Source organism: Oryx dammah, unplaced genomic scaffold, assembly GCF_014754425.2.
Source record: "Oryx dammah isolate SB20612 unplaced genomic scaffold, SCBI_Odam_1.1 HiC_scaffold_26, whole genome shotgun sequence".
NCBI classification, from domain to species: Eukaryota; Metazoa; Chordata; class Mammalia; order Artiodactyla; family Bovidae; genus Oryx; species Oryx dammah.
The window spans coordinates 43,561,233-43,580,904 of NW_024070210.1; the positions used below are offsets into that span (position 1 = coordinate 43,561,233).

General features: G+C 41.8%; 1 protein-coding gene and 1 non-coding gene across 2 annotated transcripts in view; both read right to left on the minus strand.

Moving 5' to 3' along the window:
* LOC120852986 (aromatase) overlaps positions 1-5,418 on the minus strand; it is a 32,113-nt gene extending 26,695 nt beyond the window's left edge. The window contains exons 1-2 of the mRNA XM_040226513.1: positions 5,274-5,418; positions 1,950-2,100 (exon numbers count right to left, since the gene is read on the minus strand). Coding sequence (XP_040082447.1) covers positions 1,950-2,100; positions 5,274-5,418 — 296 coding nt within the window. The remainder of the gene's footprint in view (positions 1-1,949; positions 2,101-5,273) is intronic.
* A 6,161-nt stretch (positions 5,419-11,579) lies between these two features.
* Positions 11,580-11,651, minus strand: TRNAW-CCA. Its single transcript has one exon. It is a non-coding gene; the product is annotated as a tRNA-Trp (tRNA).
* Positions 11,652-19,672: the final 8,021 nt, after the last annotated feature.

The following is a 19,672-nucleotide window of genomic DNA, read 5'->3' on the forward strand; positions in this document are numbered from 1 at the left end:
GGAAGCCTCTTACCTCCTCTCCTCCCTCCAGCTCTGCAGCATATTGGAATTTAGAGCCCTGGAGGGCTCTATATACCATCAATGCCTGGGTCTCCCCATCAAGACATTACAAAAGTTGGGATGTGACCTCTGCATTGGGATGTTGAACAGCCCCCTGGGCGACTTTGATGTGAAGCCAGGGCGAGAAGCACTGCTCTAGATCCCGAGCTGCAGGTGTCATGCTTCTGGATAACTATCCTGTGGGTCCCTTCACCTGTATCTGAGGGACAGGCAGGTGCTGACTTGAGAAGGGCTGGAAGGCAGCTTGCTGCCCTGGGAGATCAAAGAGCAGGCAGTGTCCCAGTCCCCCAAGCTCAATCGTCATCTGTTCCAGGACAATTTTGAGACTCAAAATTGGCTGCAAAAATGAGTGAAGTACTGATTCTGAAAATGAGAACATGTCAAATTCACTTAAGTTTGGCTGAGCAGAGCTCAATACACCAAGAGGAGTAAAACCCAAGGGCACCTATATTCTCACTATTAGAGCAGTGAGTCTCAAACTGGAGTGTGCCTCAGAATGACCTGGAGTGCTCATGGTCGAAGATCCCTGGGCCCCGACCCCATATTTTCTTATTTAGGGTGTCAGGGAGAGACCAAGGATGGAAAGCCAGATGTGGCTACTGCCGGTCAGGGGACCACAGTCTGAGAACCACTGTACTGGAGTGTTTGATTTTAACCCAGTGAAATGACATTTCCACCCAAAATGGCGTTTCCGCTGAAGCTGTATAAACATGTTTAGTTATATAAACATGGTCTGTCTTAGTTACTGTTAAGACTCTTACAATACCAAACTGAATGAAATGGGAAAACACTCAGGCAACAATTGAGGAATTAGTTTGGTTCAAAATAACATTCTTGCATAGGTAGAAATATTTGAAAGGATAACATCTTTTTCTCCCTTCCTCCCTTCTTTCAAGTATTTGGTTCAGAGTATTCAGGCTTTGTGTTTACCATGGTATTTTCAGAAATGATGTACAATATCATGGCATGAAAAAAGCCAATGTAGTTTCCAGAAATGCTTCACTTATTTCTGGGCAGTAGTCTATGTATCTGAAGAAACAATTCTAATAAATAAGTAAACACCCTGGTCAGTCTTAGTTTCTGAGTGAATCTTTGTCAGGGATTATAAATATAAAATCTCATTAATGAGACATTCTGGCAGTTAGCTTTGCTAAAATTGTAGCAAAGTAGCTGAACATCTATGATATGCGCTTTATTTTAAACTCTTCATTTTCTATGATCAGTCAGTAAGAAAACTAATATTTCACAAAGCCAGTTCTTTAGTTGATCCATATTTTGTTAACACTGGAGTGAACTCAATCTACCAAAGTTATCTGGAAAATGTAATGGAGCAGGAGAATACCATTGCTTTTACTGGGACACTGACAGTCACCTTAGGATAGCAGCATTCTGTAAAAAGAAGAATACTTTCTTCATCTGCTGTCTACCTTTCTGTTGGCATTAGAAACACATCAGCAAGTTGATGCAATCAGAATTCCGCTCCCCTCAGATATTTGTTTTTTATTACTATTGCTTGTTCATTTGTTTTCATGCTTACTTCTACAGTTAAGACCAAAATCTTAGGGAAGTATAAAAGATAACACCTCTCCTTCAAGTGTTTTGTTAAAACCAAATCATCTGTATTCTAAGTTTCCACATTCCCTGCTCAGAGATATTTTGAATAATTTCCAGTCTTTCCAGAATTCATTATATACAGCTCAGGTTTCAAGCAAAACCCAATTATTCTGTTTGTCTCAAGTGTTAGATTTTTACTTGGAAATCACTCACCTTTTTAAAGTAGTAAAAACATTGGAAACAAAAAATGGCAAAATATCAAAATAAGTTTGCTTTTTAATAGGAAATATCCCAACCTTGATTTTTAAGGTATTTCTCCAATTATTGAGACTTACTTGCTAATAATGAGGGTTTCTTCTCCACATACCCAGACTCTCATGAATTCTCCATACATCTTGTTGTAGTAATTGCAGGCACTGCCGATCCCCATCCAGAGGAACCTGCAGTGGGAAATGAGGGGCCCAATTCCCAGAAAGTAGCTGGGACCTAGGAAAGTCATCAGATTAAAATCAGTATTTCAGTACCACTCAAAAGAGCAATTGCTTAAGATACTGCTGTTCTTGTTCCTATAAATCCAAATGTCCCTTTATATTTCTGATGTATACGGGTGAGTCACACACACAAAATAATTAAAACAACAACACAAGTTAACATGAGGCTTTTCACAGCTCTACAAGTAAAAAGTAGTCCACACCACACCAATTCCTTTCGGTCTCAATCATTTCAGTCTGAATGGACTGGTTTAAGAAGAGAATCTTAAGCTAAATCTCATTAGACAAAACAAACCTGTGCACATGAATGTTCATAGCAGACTTGTTCACAATAGCCCCAAAATGAAGAGACCCCAAATGTCCATTAACAGTAGAATAGGTGACTAAACACTGAGATGTTCATGTAACTGCATACTATATGAACTGCAGCTGCATGCCACAGCAGGAATGAAATCAACAGGCAAAAATGTAAGGCAAGAACCGAGACAGAAGAGGAAGCAATATAGGATTCCTATTGCCAAAACATGCAAGAGCAGGTAATGCTGAAGGATATTGTTTAGAATAGGAAATTAGGTGCAAAGTCTATCAGAAAGCAGGGGAGTGATCATTATAGAATAGAAGGCTATTTACTTCTGAGGGTGACAGAGGGTATAACTGGAAAGGCACAAGAGGAATTTCTGGGATCCTGCTAGCATCCTCCTTCTTGTTCTGATCTGTGGTTGCATGTTTATTCGTACATTTTATGTAGAACAGATTTTTAACAGGCAAAAGGAGACTGTATCACCATGCCTTTTTTTCCAGTGCTCCTATAAAGAATGTGGTGCACAGGGCAGAGAGAGGGTCTGGGGAAGAGGGCCCATGTGCAAGGTTAGACATCACCCTGTAACCTGGGGGAAGGGAGAGCTGCCAGGCGCCACGTAACTGTAGTCTTGTCAGAGATCAGTGAACTGGCGCAGTTTCCCCAATCTGAAGCTTGCAAATCACCAAGTAGGAATGATTCTTTCCTCTCCAACCCTCACGGCCCTCCCTGGCACTGTGTCCTCTGCCTCTGTGTGTCACCTCTGCACACTCCTGGACTCCCTGTCCCCGTGACCTGATAACAGAGGGCCTCTCAGTAAATGTGGGTTTAGGAAGCTTAGATTTGAGTCCCAGCTTCATCATCTACTAGTTGTGGACAGCTGGCCTCTTTATGTCTCAGTTTCTTCATCTGCAAAGTAGGGATCAACACACTTACCTCACCAGAGTGCCCAGAGGTTCACAAGAGAAAGTGGGTGTGAAACTGCTTTGAAAATTGTTAAGCTGAGGAATTTGGCTCACTGTATCTTCTCAACTCTTTGGCTCCACTGACCCTGAGATTCCCCATATACATAAAACTCAGAGTCCAGAGAGCTGGTGATTGGAGGGATCTGGCCTAGAGGGTTCTAGAACTAGAACGTTCTAACCAGACCTCACCTTTCCCCAGGGAAAGCATGGAACTATTCAATAGAAGCTCCCTAGTAGCAAAATGAACATCCATCTGGGATTTAGGACTTCCTGGTGGTTCCCCTGCTCCCCCTATTTGCACTTTCCTTCCAGCTGAGATGCTGGCAAGCCTTTTCTCTTCTGGGGCTTTAACCCCTCACCTATGAACAGAAGAGATTGGCTCCACAGTTACTCATACCACCTGGACCAGGCAGAGGCCCTCTCCTGTGCTCAATTTCCCTTTCTATCAAATGAAGGGGTTGGGCTCCATCCTGACTGCTCAGGAAAACCACCTGGGAAAATGAGAAGTCCACATGAGGATCCACGTCAGGCAGGGCTGAGAATGATAGCACTACGTGATAGTGTCATAGACTGTCAGTGTGTGACAGCCTCATGTCCCCAGCCCAGAGGTGGTAGACAGAGGAGCTGCCACTTTTGGGCTCCTGGTCCAGAGCTTCAGGGATGCTCATTCTGTGCTTGCCTCCCCCCACCTCCCCAAAGGTCCAAGGGAGTTCTACCATCACCTGCAACGCAAACCTCTGGGGCGACTTGTTAAAAATAGCCCCTCCCTCACCTCTACCATTCATGGACCCTGACTTGGGTGCCCACTGGGGGCAGACAGTCCAGTGAGAAAGGAGCAGTGATGGAGAAGGGGTTCAGTGAGCTAAAGACCGTGGAACAGTCTTCCTTCAGACTCCTATCAGGGAGTAGAGAAGAAAACCAACTAAGCATTCCATTACATTGGGCATTTAAAGTAACCTAAAACACCAGGCTGAATCAAACAGAGAGACAGGCCGTTCTCTCAAAAATGATAAAGAAACCAGACCCAGGGCGTTTTGCAGCAGCCCTACACTCCCACTCTCCATCACTGTGCAAAGAGGCCCACACTTGAAGGTGTGTAATGAGTGTGCTCTTGAAATAAAGCCTTATCAAGTATCTTATGGGACTGGAGACAGATGCTTGCTATGAGGAATTTTCCCTGAAAATTAAAAAGTAGTCTGATATTTCTGAGAATTCTGAGCTAGTATGACAGTGTAGAGTGATGGTGTTTCTACTGGAATTATCTGGATAACTATATTATACTCTACTTTTGATTGGTCCACAGAGCTTGTTGAAGATGTTTTTAGGTTTTCAAGACAATGATAGTGGTCCCCCATTTTTCTTCCACTATCCAGGACCCATCCAGCTCTTATGTTGGCATCAACATCACCACCTTATCCAAGAATAAAAGAAAATAAAGAATAGGATAAAGAGAAGGAATAAGTTTGAGAAGGGAGGGGGCAGGGGACATGGCTGAGGCAAAGTGGGAGTGAGACAGAAAGGGGGACAGAAGGCATTCAGAAACATTTTCACCTTCAGAGCAAAGTTGGAACATTTGAATCAAAAGAAAAATAAGTTCCTGGAATTTTACTTTGCTGTCCCCATCTTAAACTTATTTTAAAAGATACTTGTACCAAGTATATTTTACCAAAGCAAAGTGTAGCCTGGAAGAGATTATCTGAGGTATTGTTTTAATGTTTTCATTAAACATGTGCAGATAATTGGCTAAACATTTTTTCACCTGAGTCCTCATTTGCTTACATGCTGTGGACTTCAGCCAGCTCCCCAGGTTTACTCTTTGTCGTTTTGTAGAATTTCCTTTACCCTCATGTGTCAAAAGCCCAAGGAAACAATCTCCTTAGATGCAGAAATAGATGACTGCCTTACCTGGTATTGAGGACGTGTCCTCATAATTCCAAACCAAGAGAAGAAATCCAGTGAGCAGCAGGATTGCAATGCTGGCAATAGGCACAACTTCGGACACCATGCTGGTGACATTGTAATGCCTTGGGTTCAGCACTTCCAAAAGCATTTTGTGTTACTTGATCTCAGGGGAAGTAATTTAAAGTCCTTTGGAGATCAGAAGAGTGGAAAAATTAGAAAATCCCCAAAATGTACATTTAGGACTCCTGTTTCTTCGGAGGATGCTGTACCGTAGAGATTGGCGCTTTGTTTTATAATATGATTGGACACTTAGACAAGACAAATTTATAGTTACAAGTCAAAACAAGCAAGCCCAAGAGAGATCTTTTGGCTTGAAGTGCAGCATTTCTGACCTTGGTAGAGTCTCAGGTTCGTTTAGACGCTTGGTCTGATAGAACCTTATCACCTTGCCCTTGAGTGGGTAGAGTGACTGAGTTCTCAATTAAGAGCCAAATTTCTTACCAAAATACATGAAAATGAAGCTCATTCTAGAGGTGGAGTCATTCTGTGATTTCATCAGCAGTTTCCATTTAGGCAATATTTTTCCCCCTGAAGCCAAATACATTTTTTAAAGTGCAATCCCCAACTACCTTTCATGCTTGGGATTACTTCCCCCAAAGGGTAGGCTTCTCCAGTCGGAAGGTATTTCACAGGCATCACTGAGGCATTCTCAGAGCCTCCCATAGTCTATTGAATTCAACATGACTCACTCAGGACAATCTTTTCCTATTGGCTTTAATGAAGCTTAAAAACCTCTTGCACCATGTGCTGGTTGAAGCAGTACACATTGGACAGAGGTAGTAGGAAAGAAGAAAAGGAGAGAAAGAATAAAAAGAGAGGAGGAAAAAGAGAAGTGGGGAAGCAGGAAGAAAAGAGATGACTTGGTTGATACCACCAGCAGAAGGCTCAGGTCTCACCCAGCCACCAAGCTCTCCACAGCAGCTAATCTCCTGAACAGGATAATTTTCAGTTTGATTTTCTGGTTCTGATGTGGTTTTCTCTTTCCTTTTTCCTCTTGGAGAGCATTTTTTTTTCTGCTTTATTGAGTTGTAATTGACATATAGCAGTATATAATTTTAAGGTGTACAGTATAATGATTTGACTTACATGCATCCTGGAATGATAAAATGAGTTTAGTGCTGATCTATCATCTTATACAGATACAACATTGAAGAAATAGAAAAATAACAGTTTTCCTTGTGATGAGAACACTTTGGATTTAGTCTCTTGATAAACTGTATATAAGAGGCAGCCGTATTGATTATCTTTATCATATTGTACTTTATCTTACCTAGTACTTATTACTGCAAAGTGAAAGTGGCTCAGTCATGTTCGACTCATTGCAACCCCATGGACTATAGAGTCCATGGAATTCTCCAGGTCAGAATACTGGAGTGGGTAGCCTTTCCCTTCTCCAGGGGATCTTCCCAACCCAGGGATTGAACCCAGGTCTTCCACATTGCAGGAGGATTTTTTTACCAGCTGAGCCACAAGGGAAGCACTTATTTATCTTATTACTGGAAGTTTGTACCTTTTGACCACCTTCATTTAATCCCCGCCCCCACTTCCACCCCCTGCCTCTGGCAACCACATATTTGATTTCCTTTTCTATGAGTTTGTTTTTGAGATTTAATTGAAGTATACCACCATTTTGGCTTCTGGTACATATGGCATAGTGATTTGGTATTTCTATACATTTCAAAATAATCACCATGATAAGTCTAGTTGTTATCTGTCACCACAGAAAGATATTATGTAATTATTACTGTGTTCCAACACTGTAAAGTTCATACCCATGACTAGCTTATTTTGTGACTAAAAGTTTGTATCTCTTAATCTCCTTCAACTATTTCCCTCCCCCAAACCCCTCCCCTCTGGCAACCACCTATTTGTTCTCTGTATTTATGAGTTTGTTTACTTATGGTTGTTCATTTGTTTTGGTTTTTAGGTTCCACATATAAGTGAAATCATATAGTATTTGCCTTTCTCTGTCAGGCTTAGTTCATTTAACGTAATACCCTTTAGGTTCATCTATGTTGATACAAATCGTAATATGTCACTCTTTATGTCTGAGTAATATTTCATTTTATACACACACCCCACATCATCGTTATCCATTCATCTGTTTATGAGCTCTTAGATTGCTTCCATATCTTGGTTATTGTGAATAATTCAGCAAAAAACATAGGAGTTCATGTATCTTTTTGAATTAGTGTTTTCATCATTTCCCATAAATACCCAGAAGTGGAATTGCCGGATCATAGGTAGTTCTATTTTTAATTTTTTGAGGGAACTTTGTACTTTTTTCCAGAGTGGCTACAGCAATCAACATTCCGCACAAGTGTTCCCTTTTCCCCACATCCCCACCAAAACTTATTTGTTCTCTCTTTGATAATAGCCATTCTGACTGGTATAAAGTGATATCGCATTGTGATTTTGATTTGCATTTCCCTGGATAATTAGTGATGTTGAACATGTTTTTATGTGACTGTTGGCCATCTGTGTATCTTTGGAAAAATGTTTATTCAAGTCCTCTGCCCATTTTTAAATTGGGTTGTTTTATTGATATTGAATTATATGAGTTCATTATATATTTTGGACATTAACACTTTGTTGTACATATCATCCTCTCCCATTTCGTAGATGATCATTTTGTTTTGTTGGTAGTTTCCTTAGCTGTACAAAAGAATTTTTTTTCCCACTGTATTCCCATTTATTCTATTTTTGTTTTCCTTGCCTGAGGAGACATATCTCCCAAAATATTGCTAAAACTGGTGTCAAAATCTGTATTTTCTTCTAAAATTTTCAGGTCTTACATTGAAGTTTTTAATCTAGTTTTAATTTTCTTTCGTATATGGTCTAAGTGGTCTAGTTTGATTCTTTTGTGTGGAGCTGTCCAGTTTTCTCAGTACCATTTATTGAAGAGGTTGTCTTTTCCTCATTGTTGTAGATTAATTGCCCATATCAGTGTGAGTCATTTCTGCACTTCCCACTCTGTTCCTTTGATCTGTGTGTCTGATTTTGTGCCAGAAGTATGCTATTTGGATGATTATAGCTTTGTTTCAAATCATGGAGTGTGATACCTCCTGTTCTTCTTTCTTATGATAGTCTTGGCTAATGGGGGTCTTTTTTGTTTCCATACAAATTTTAGAATTACTTGTTTAGTTCTTTGAAGAGTATTATATTTTGATAGGTATTTTATTGAATCTGTAGATTGCCTTGGGTAGTATGATCATTTAACAATATTAGTTCTTCCAATCCATGAGCACAGTATATCATTCCATCTGTTTGTGTCATCTTCAATTTCTTTCATCAATGTCTTTATAGTTTTCCAAGTATAGGTCTTTTACCTCATTGGTTAGATTTATTCCAAGGTATTTTATTCTTTTTGATGTTATTGTAAATGGGATTATTTTTAAAATTTTCTCTAGCAGTGCGCCTTTTATTGTATATAAATGCAATATTATTAAATATTAATATTAATAAATATTAATGTATAGAAAGATTTCTGCATGTTACTTTTGTCTCCTGCAACTTCACTGAATTCACTGATGAGTTCTAGTAAATTTTTTTTGGTGGGGTCTTTAGGATTTTCTATGTGTATTATCAAGTCATTAGCAAACAGTGACAGTCTTACTTCTTCCATTCTAATGTAGACTCCTTTTATATCTTTTCCTTCTCTGTTGGCTGTGGCTAGGACTTCCAAAACTATGTTGAGTAGAAGTGTTAAGAGTAGGCATCCTTGCTCCTGAACTTAAAGAATATTTCAGCTTTTCAACATTGAGTATGATGTTAACTGTGGGCTTGTCGTATATGGCTTTAGTGTGTTATGTTCCCTTTATTCTCACTTTGTTGAGAGTTGTTTTTTTTTTAAATCATAGATGGATATTGTATTTTGTCAAAAGATTTTCTGCATCTATTGAGATGATCTTATGATTTTTATTCTTCAGTTTGGTAATGTGAATCACGTGGACTGATTTGCAGATATGAACCCATCTTTGCATCCCTGGTATAAATCCCACTTATTTATGATGCATGATCCTTTTAATGTATTGTCAAGTTTGGCTTTCCAATATTTTGTTGAAGATTTTTGCATCTATGTTCATCAGTGATATTGGTTTGTAATATTCTTTTTGTGTGTTATCTTAATCTAGTTTTGGTATCAGGGTGATGCTGGCCTTGTAGAATTAAGTTTGGAAGTATTTCTTCCTCTGAAAAGTTTTGGAATGGTTTGAAAAGACGGTTAGATATCTTCTGTTTGGTAGAATTCACCTATGAAGCCATCTGGTCCTGGACTTTTGTTGGGAGGTTTTTGTTTTTGTATTACTGATTCAATTTCATAGCTAGTAATTGGTTTATATTTTCCATTTCTTATTGATTCAGTCTTGAGAGGTTGTACGCTTCTAAGAATTTGTCATTTTCTTCTAGATCGTCTACCTTATAGGCATATTTGTGTGAAGTCACTCAGTCGTGTCCGACTCTTTGCGACCCCATGGACTGTAGCCTACCAGGCTCCTCTGTCCATGGGATTTTCAGGCAATAGTACTGGAGTGGGTTGCCATTTCCTTCTCCAGGGGATCTTCCCGACCCAGGGATCGAATCCAGGTCTCCCGCATTGTAGACAGACGCTTTACCATCTAAGCCACCAGGGAAGTCATATAACTGGTAGTAATCTTTTACGATCCTGTGCATTTCTGTGGTGTCAGTTGTAACTTTTTATGATTTTATTGATTTGGGTCCTCTTTTTTTTCTTGATGTATGGCTAAATGTTTTCCAATCTTATCTTTTCAAAGAACCAGCTCTTAGTTTCATAGATCTTTTCTTTTTAAGTCTCCCTTTAGAATCCCAGGGATGGGGGAGCCTGGTGGGCTGCCGTCTATGGGGTCACACAGAGTCGGACACAACTGAAGTGACTTAGCAGCAGCAGCAGTTCATTTCTGCTCTTACCTTTATGATTTGCTTTCATTTTCATTTGTCTCCAGATATTTCAGTTACCTCTTTGATTTCTGTAGTGATCCATTTGTTGTTTAGTATATTGTTTAGCCTCTGTGTGTTTTTGTAGTTGGGTTCTATTCTCATAACTTTGTAGCTGGAAAAGATGCATGACTTTATTTCAACCTTCTTAAACTTACTGAGGTTTGTTTTGTGGCATAGGATGTGATCTACCCTGGGGAATGGTTTACATGCACTTGCACCACTTTTTGATGGACTGCTCTATACATCTATTAATTCATTCTGGTGTAATATGTCATTTAAAGCCAGTATTTCCTTATCCATTTTCTGTCTAGATGATCTGTCCTTTGATGTAAGAGGGGTGTTAAAGTCCACTACTATTTTTGTATTACTGTCAATTTCTCCCTTTATGTCTGTTAATATTTCCATTTATGTATTTAGGTACTCCCGTGATGGGTGCATATATGACTATAGTTGTTAAACTTCTTGCTGGATTGAGCCCTTGATCATTATGTAGCATTTTTTTTTTTTTGTCTCTTGTAACAGTATTTAAAGTCTATTCTGTCAGATATAAGCACTGGCATCCTGGCTTTATTCTTTCCTATTTACATGGAATATACTTTTCTATCCCCTCACTTTGTGTGTCTTCAGATCTGAAATGAATTTCTTGTAGGCAGCATGTATATGGGTCTTGTTTTCATATCTATTCAGCCATTCTATGCCTTTTGATTGGAGCAGTTACTCCACTTACATTTAAAGTAATTATTCCCTGGTGATCCAGTTGTGGACTCCATGTTTCCAATGCAAGGGCCACAGGTTCAGTCCCTGATCAGGGAACTACATGGGATCAAATCCTGCATATCATGTAGCACAGCCCCCCAAAAAACAGATTAAAAAAATAATTCATTGTTATATACTTATTGCTATTTTGTTAATTCTCTTTTGTTTGGTGAGGCTTTTTATTCCTTTTTCTCTCTTCCTTTGTAATTTGATGGCTATTTTTAGTGTTATGTGTGGACGGACTCCTCTTTTTTTCTGTGTATATCTACTACAGAGTTTTTAGTTCTGGTTACCAAAATGTTTATATATAGTAATACATATATGAGCATATATGTATGTGTGTGTATATATATCTATATATAGTCATTTTGAGTTGATTTTTTAAGTTTGAATGAATTTTGAGTGAGTGAAGTTGCTCAGTCATGTCCGACTCTCTGCGACCTCGTGGACTGTACCCTACCAGGCTCCTCCATCCATGGGATTCTCCAGGGAAGAATACTGGAGTGGGTGGGTTACAGTTTCCTTCTCCAGGGGATTTTCCCGACCCAGGGATTGAACCCGGGTCTCCTGCATTGGAGGCAGACACTTTAACCTCTGAGCCAACCGGGAATTTTAACAACTCTGAATTTTCTCCCTTTCCTCAACATTTCTTCTTGACATATCTCATAGTCAAATCCTGACTTGGCTGGCTGAGAGGTGTCCTCCCAGGGGCTCCCGGAGCTGCTGTAGGCCTGCTGTTAGCCAGGGCCAGAGCCCAGGGCATTCCTGGGTGGTGCCAGTCTCCTGGTGGGTAGACTGGGTCTTGACATGGCTGGCTCTGGGGCTACTGTGATCCTGGGGTGGTGGTTTTGCCTGCTGGTGGGTGGGCTCTGGGCTGGTGCCCAACCACCAATAAGGGCAGGTCCTGGCACTACTGCCAGTCCACTAATGGGCAGAGTCAGGTCATGGGTTCTCTGGCTGTAGGCCTAGGGGTTCCCATATCTGGTGCCAGCACACTGGTGAGTTCACTGGATTGTGACACAGCTAGCTGCAGGTCCTTGGTGGTCCCAGAGCTGTGACCATTTGCCTGTGGGTAAAACCATGGCCCAGGGGGTCCTAGGGCTGTTGTCCACCCATTGGAGGGTGAAGTCAGGTCTCGAGGTTACTTCCAGCTCAGTGGTGGGCAGATCTGGTCTTTGGGGTCTTTGGCTGTAGGGCCTCAGGGGTCCCAGAGTTGATGCTGGCCTGTAGGTGGGCAGGGCTGGGGCCCAGGGGATCCCAGGGCTGGTTCCTCCCTGAGGAGTGAAACTGGGTCCAGGGCTAATGTTGGCCCCCTGGTGGGTGGGGCCATGTTCCAGCATGTCTAGAGGCTCAGGTAGGTTGGGATGTGTCCCCATCTAGCCTAGTCACCTGACCTGGGAGTTTCCAGGACTGGTATCAATGGGCTGGTGGGGATGGGTCAGGGCCTGACACTAACCAGCTAGATGGAGGATTCCAGAATGGCTGCTGCTAGTGGCTTCCTCCCCACATTGAGGCTCAGTTGTCTCCTGATTCTGCAGGAGCATCTCTGAGATCCACCAGTGGGCCTGCTAGCTTTTGAATGACTGCTTCTGCCCTTGACCCTAGAGCATGTGAGGTTTTGTGTACACTTTTTTAAGAGTAGAGTCTGTATTTCCCACATCCCTCTGGGGCTCCTGAAAGCAAGCCCTGCTTCTGCTGCTGCTTCAGTCATTTCCAACTCTTTGTGACCCTATGGACTGTAGTCCACCAGGCTCCTCTGTCCATGGGATTCTCCAGGCAAGAATACTGGAGTGGGTTTCCATTCCCTCCTCCAAGGGATCTTCCTAACCCAGGGATCAAACCCACATCTCTTAAGTTTCCTGCATTGTCAGGCAGGTTCTTTACCACTAGTATCACCTGGGAAGCCCGAAAGCAAGCCCTACTAGCCTTCAGAGCCAAATGTTCTGGAGGCTCATCTTCCCAGGGTAGAACTCCCAGACTGGGAAGTCCTATGTGAGGCCTGGACCCCTCGTTTATTGGAGGCCATCTCTGCAATTTTAATTATACTCCTGTTGGTGGATTCACCTACCTGGTGGTATGGGTCTTGACTGTATTATATATATGCTCTCCTCCTACCCATATTATAGTTCCTTCTTTAAATCTTGAGCTATAGATCTTTTCTACTAGACTTCAAATTACTTTCATGGATAGTTGCTCTGTAAATAATCAAAATTTTGGAGTGCCTATGGAAGGAGGTGAGCACAAGGTCTTCCTACTCTGCCATCTTGGCCACTCCGCTCTGCAGTGTTTTTCAACAATGTAGTGTTGAGTCTTTCTTTTCAATAAGGATTTCTAATACCTATACTCTCAGAAGAGAGTTTCAGGGATTGTAGTTTGTTGAAGAGACTTATATTGAATAATCTTATGTAATGAAGAACGAGCAAGCATTCCATTCAGTTCCTAGTGCCAGGTGACTACTCCAAGGATTATCATCCCTTGGAAAGTGTTCTAAGTTTCCAAGACTTGCAGTGTTCTTCAGACTTTGGCTGGGTTTTTGTTGTTAAGTTGTTAAGTCATGTCTGACTCTGTGACCTCATGAACTGCAGCATGCCATCTTCTCTGTTCTTCACTATCTCCCAGAGTTTGCTCAGACTCATGTCCATCAAGTCAGTGATGCCATCCAACCATCTCATCCTCTGTTGTCCCCTGCTCCTCCTGCCTTCAGTCTTTTCTACATCAGGGTCTTTTCCAATGAGTCACCTCTTCACAACAGGTGGCCAAAATTTTGGAGCTTCAGCTTCAGCATCAGTCCTTCTAATGAATATTCAGGATTGATTTCCTTTAGGATTGATTGGTTTGATCTTCTTGCTGTCCAAGAGACTTTCAAGAGTCTTCTCCAGCACCACAGTTCAAAAACGTCTGTTCTTTGGCACTCAGCCCTGGTGTCTCAGAGGTTAAAGCGTCTACCTGCATTGCAGGAGACCTGGGTTCGATCCCTGGGTCGGGAAGATTCCCTGGAGAAGGAAATGGCAACCCACTCCAGTATTCTTGCCTGGAGAATCCCATGGATGGAGGAGCCTGGTGGGCTACAGTCCATGGGGTCGCAAAGAGTCGGACATGACTGAGCAACTTCACTTCACTTCACTTCACTTCTTCTTTATGGTCCAACTAGGTGGGTTTTACCTAGCAATAAAGTTCTAGATTCTTAATGAAGTCTTGTAAGTGGATATCAGGGGTTATGTGAACTCCTTGAAATACTGAATAAAATGTTATATCTGCTCTTTTATGGGGGAAAGAACCCATAATTTTCATCAGATTCCTGAAGTATATATAATTGCTTTTCTCCCTTTATCTGTATGAGATCTTAGATATGCAATCAAGGACACATTTCTGGCAAGAACAGAAATTTCATGACATAGTTGAATTCATTCAGTTGCCTAATTCACTCTATTGATTCTTCCTATTATTCTACCATTTAAGTAATCATTAACAGCTAAGTGCAAGGCACTAAAACTTCTTGCACATATGTTGGACAGTTTTTTTGCTTTTAAAAAATATATGTAAATTGAGACTGAAAAGTTAGCCTTGTGTCTATTATCATTTGGTTCCTTTGTTAGTGAGCAGTTCCTTTGAACAGATTGAGTTTTTAGGTATTCAGTTTCCAGACTGAAATTTTACTAAGTGAAGCTCATTCTGAGTAAACTCCTTGTGACTTCCTGACAGTCAAGACCCTCAGCGTTTCTGTCTACATTGATGAAACCTGAAACCAGTGTTAAAAGCATAAGTGAAGAGAGTGAAGGGGAATGATGTCCCAGAGGAAGTACTGAGAGCAAAAATTTCTCATTTAAGAAACTCTCAGAGATATATTACAATATTAGGAGCACAAAGTATAAGATATTGGAAGCTGATGCAAATTTATAAAGGAGTATGACAGTTCAGCAAGGCATAGAAAAAAATGTTCCAGTTCTACAAAAAGAAGACAGCAGGGACTACTGAAATACTCTTGCTAAATATTTTTTACAAAGAAAAAAACACTTTAAGAATTGCAATGTTTCTAATGTTTAAATTATAATGTATTAAAATATTGGTTTTATTTTTTTATACTTCCATATACACTTAAAAACTATAGTAAGAGAGTATTTCATGTTTCAACAAAATTTTTATAGGTTACAGTACAATTTTTAGGATTATCTTGTGTAGTTTCAGCTTGCATGGTCATTTTACTGTCCTGCACTACTGCACAAAGTTAGCACTGCCTATAAGTCTAAATGTTTGCAGGGGCAAAGAAGCCTGATTCCTCATCTTCCTCAAAAATATGTCATAAAGATGCCTCAAAGAGCACTAAAGACCCAAAGGATGAGAATTTTTTTAACGCTTACAAAGCATTTGCTGTGTGTTAACACAACTTTCCCAGCACTTTACAAATATTAAGTCATTCATCCTCACAATAAGTAGGCTAAGTATGATGGTACCCATTTTATAAATGAGAAAACCGAAATGTGGGTAAATATTTTGCCCTTGGGCACCCAGCTAGTTATTGTAGAGGTGGGACTGGAACCTGTGGAGTCTGTTTCCAGAGCCCATGCTCTGAACCATGCCATTAGCTGCCTGTTATGGGATTCATTTGGTCTCTACATTCAAGGACCTTTCAGTTATGTATATTCATTCCCAGGCTATACAGAACGACTCCCTTTTTAAAAGTTAGCTTTTCTGACCTCTGAATGGAAAGGTCCTTAAAGATTCTCCCTGCCTTGCATATTGGCTTTCCTGTCCAGTAGAACATTCCAATGGGCCACACAGGTTGAACATAGGCCTTTGAGTTATGGTACAGGAATGGAGTAAGGTCCTAGAACTTCAGAGAGATTACTTGTATGTCCCTGTGCCAGGAATAGTTTCCCCTCACCCACAAACATACATATACACACATGTGGCCACATACCTTCAAAAGCCATCTCACATACCTGGCTCTCCAGGCATTTATTTGCAGAGTGGTCTCCTTCATTGAAGCATCCCACATTGTACCAAGCAGAGACTTTGGCCTCCTGTTGAACTAGGCCTGTGCTCCCATGCTGCGTGGACCACAGGTATCCTACCACCTTAATGCCCTACAACCTCGAGATAAAGAAATACCAGCACAGAGTCCCCAGTGTGAGCAAGGGCAAAGTCGGCTGGGGGCACAGCAGAGGCTGGGTGTACCAGTGTCTTGGGGTCAGGATGTACTGTGGGCCCCACAGTGCTGGAAGGGCCTCCCAGATCCCTGATACAGCCCTGACCCTCTGCAAGGTGGGAAGGCAGGCTCTTACCTTGCAAAAGTGCTGACCAACTTGGCCAGACCCTATCAAATCCTACCTTGCAGCATGGCAGTGACCTGTCCAGCAGGGAGAAGACACAGCTACCTAGGGTCTGAGTGCTGGGTGCTAAGCCTGCCCTCCTCACTCTCTCTAGTACACCTGGCCCATCTCTCTTTCATGCCCCCACAACCCAGTCAGCTTGGTTCTCCCTGCTACACCTTCTGATCTCGGTCCCCACAGATAGAAGGCTGACTACTGGGGTTCTTGCACGGAGCAAGACAGATGTGACTTCAGCCCCCAGGGACTGAGAAGCTACAGATGTTTATTGAATGGTTCCCCCAAGTGAGTGAGAACATCCAGTTGGGGACAGGAAGACCTGTGGCTGGAGAGGGTTCTATCTCAAGGAGGGGCTCTGGAATGAGACTGGTGGCCTGGGACCAATGGGAGCAGAGCAAGGGTGAGCATGATGTAAAGCAGAAAGAAGGATCAGCAAGGAACGGGAAGAAGGCTGGGGACCTGGGGCCCAGAGAGCAGGAGGAGTGTGGGGTGTCCTGGGGTTAAGCTGAAGTGATAACATACACCTGTGCAAAGTTTTGTAGGAATATTAAAAAGGTTAGAATTTGTCTTAAGAGAAATAAGGAGCCACCGAAGGGCTTTAAGCAAGGAATCAACAAAGTCATACCTGCATTCTAAAAATATAAATCTCTGACTTGAGTGGGACGAATACAGTGTGGGGAGGGGTGCTGGAGAGAGTGGAGGAGACTTCCATAGTTTTTCAGGCAATAGAAGGCGGTATCATGGTCTTGGGAAATAGAGACAAGTGGACAGGTTTGTGAGATATTTGGTGGTTAAGTTGGCATGGTAGTCATGATATAAATACAATGATTTGAGGAAAAAGGAAAATGTTAAGTATGCCTTCTAAGTCCCCACACTTTGTATCTAGAGGGGTGTGTGCCATTTTCTGAGCCTGGACCAGTTTTGAGGTTGGGAATATCCAAGAGGTAATATACAGTCTATAATTCTGGAAAGAGGTCTAAGCTGACTTATGGGCTATGGAAACTGTATAGACTGAGAAGGGTGTCTTAAGGGACACCAAAACTTGATGACAGAATATAGAGGATAAAGCTTATAAAAAGAAGGTGGGGGAGGACTGTCCCAAAGCTAACCAGAAACCAGGAGAGGCTGCTCATGGCTAAGTGCCAGCATTTTTGATGAGCAAGGAGGCATGGCTAGGATGCTATGGCAATTGAGAAAGAGGAAGATGGAAGCTGGAGAATGTTCAAATGGCATGAATCTCCAAAAAATAATTTTTTCTATTTTTAGAAAAAGTTGTAACAGCTGTTATTGCTGTTTTACAAGAGAAACAAACAGCCTGGATGTGGGTGTCAAGAGTCCCTTGAAGAGTGTGGACAAGACCAGATACCTGTAGCATCAGTTTCACTTTCACCTGGAATGTTTCACCCAGTGCTCTACGTGCATTAGGGGCTCAGGCACCACAACAACTTTCTAGGATGAGTTCATTATACCTCCATTTGACAGATGAGGAAACTGAGCCTCAGCATGTCAAAGCAAGTGGTAAAGTGGGAGGTGAGCAGCAATCTGAGAGCTGAAAGCCCATCCTCTTAACCCAAACACGCTTCCTGTGTCCTCTCACTACATGCCTGGTTGCTTCTTGGCTGCCTCTCCTTTTCCTTTTACATCTCTGGCCTCCTATCTTCTTTGCAGGTTAACTTCTTTTTCTTCCAAATAACCCATGTTACCATTTCCCTTAAACCCATTTCCACATAACTTCTGGCTTCTGCTTTACCTGTACTCCCATCAGTCCCTCAGAAATGTTAATGCCCTTCCTACCTCCTAGACTGTACCTTTTCCCCTTCCATCTTTGTTCATTTGATTTCACTCCCATGGCTTTGGACCCATTTGGCTATCTCTTCTCCTTCTATCTGTTTGCCAATGACTGTTTTGATAGGCTTTTCCTTGGGCTTCCCTGGTGGCTCAGATGGTAAAGCGTCTGCCTGCAATGTGGGAGACCCGGGTTCAATCCCTGGGTTGGGAAGATCCCCTGGAGAAGGAAATGGCAACCCACTCCAGTACTCTTGCCTGGAAAATTTCATGGACTGAGGAGCCTGGTAGACTACAGTCCATGGGATCGCAAAGAGTCAGACACGACTGAGCGACTTCACTTTCACTTTCTCCCACTGCTCCTCTGTAATAAATTCCTCTGTCCTAGCTCCCTGAGCATTTCCCAGCCTAAGAGCTTAGCCCTTGGCTTCATATTCCTTTTGAGAACTCATTTATTTTCCTGACTTTAGCTCTTGCTGCTGTGTGGGTACCCACCCTCAGTTCCCTTCTTGGCCCTGTCCTCTTTCTTTACCCCCATATCTGAAGCATCGAGTGCCTAGTGAACACCAGCACTTAGATGTCTCACCATCACTCCACACTTACGGCTAAAACCAAATCCACTAACTTCCTCCTAAACTTCTCCTCCCACCCCAACTTTCTTATATATCATTTCTCCAGTCATTCTCAAAATCTTTACTTACCCCTTACCCTTACTTTCCTACCCCCTAGGAATATTTGCTCCATATCCCAGTCTAAACGCATTATCAGAAGGTTCTAAAGATATTCCCTAAAAATGTCTTGTCTCTAACACAAGATTTCCCTTTACCTCTGGACCCATATCTTAATTTTTGAAATAGACCTTAATCCTACCCTCTGCTCCATTAATGATCAAAATGTATTCTCAGTGGTCAGTTAAATGCAAATTAATGTCTTCCTTGTAGACTTTTGCAAAAAATTACCTTAAAATCTAATGTCCAGTGGTTTTCAAAAGCCTCTGTTGGGAAAAATCTCCCCAAATTGAAGTTTTCTGGTGGACCCTTCATTCCACTCTTGGCATTCCCAAGATCTACACGGATGACACAGTTGTGGAGATGGGTAGCTGTTATAGAGCCCAGGACTCCTCTCAGATTTTCAGATGTGATGGCAAACAGAACATCTCCCCATGGGTGCAATCCATACTCCAGCCCATCTGCAGCCTTTGCTGAGTGTTAAGCACCACAGCCTTTGAGGCGTTGTACACTTGGACCTGGTGTGCAAATCCCTTCTGCGGCTGCCTTTGCCTAGTCGTGCTGTGGTGCCAGGCTTTCAACTACGAGTGACTTTATAAGGTCAGTCACACACAAATCATTGTTTCATCTAAAGGAATGTTCAGGACAACAGTTAAAATCATTTATATTTATCCTTCTGAATTGGATGTGTATGTTTCCTCAAATCCTTTGCTGAATAAAATGAGGTCTTCATTCTTAAGGGTGGTCTCCCTCCTGTTTCGCTCCTGGAAGATGAGGTTCCCCAAGGCTG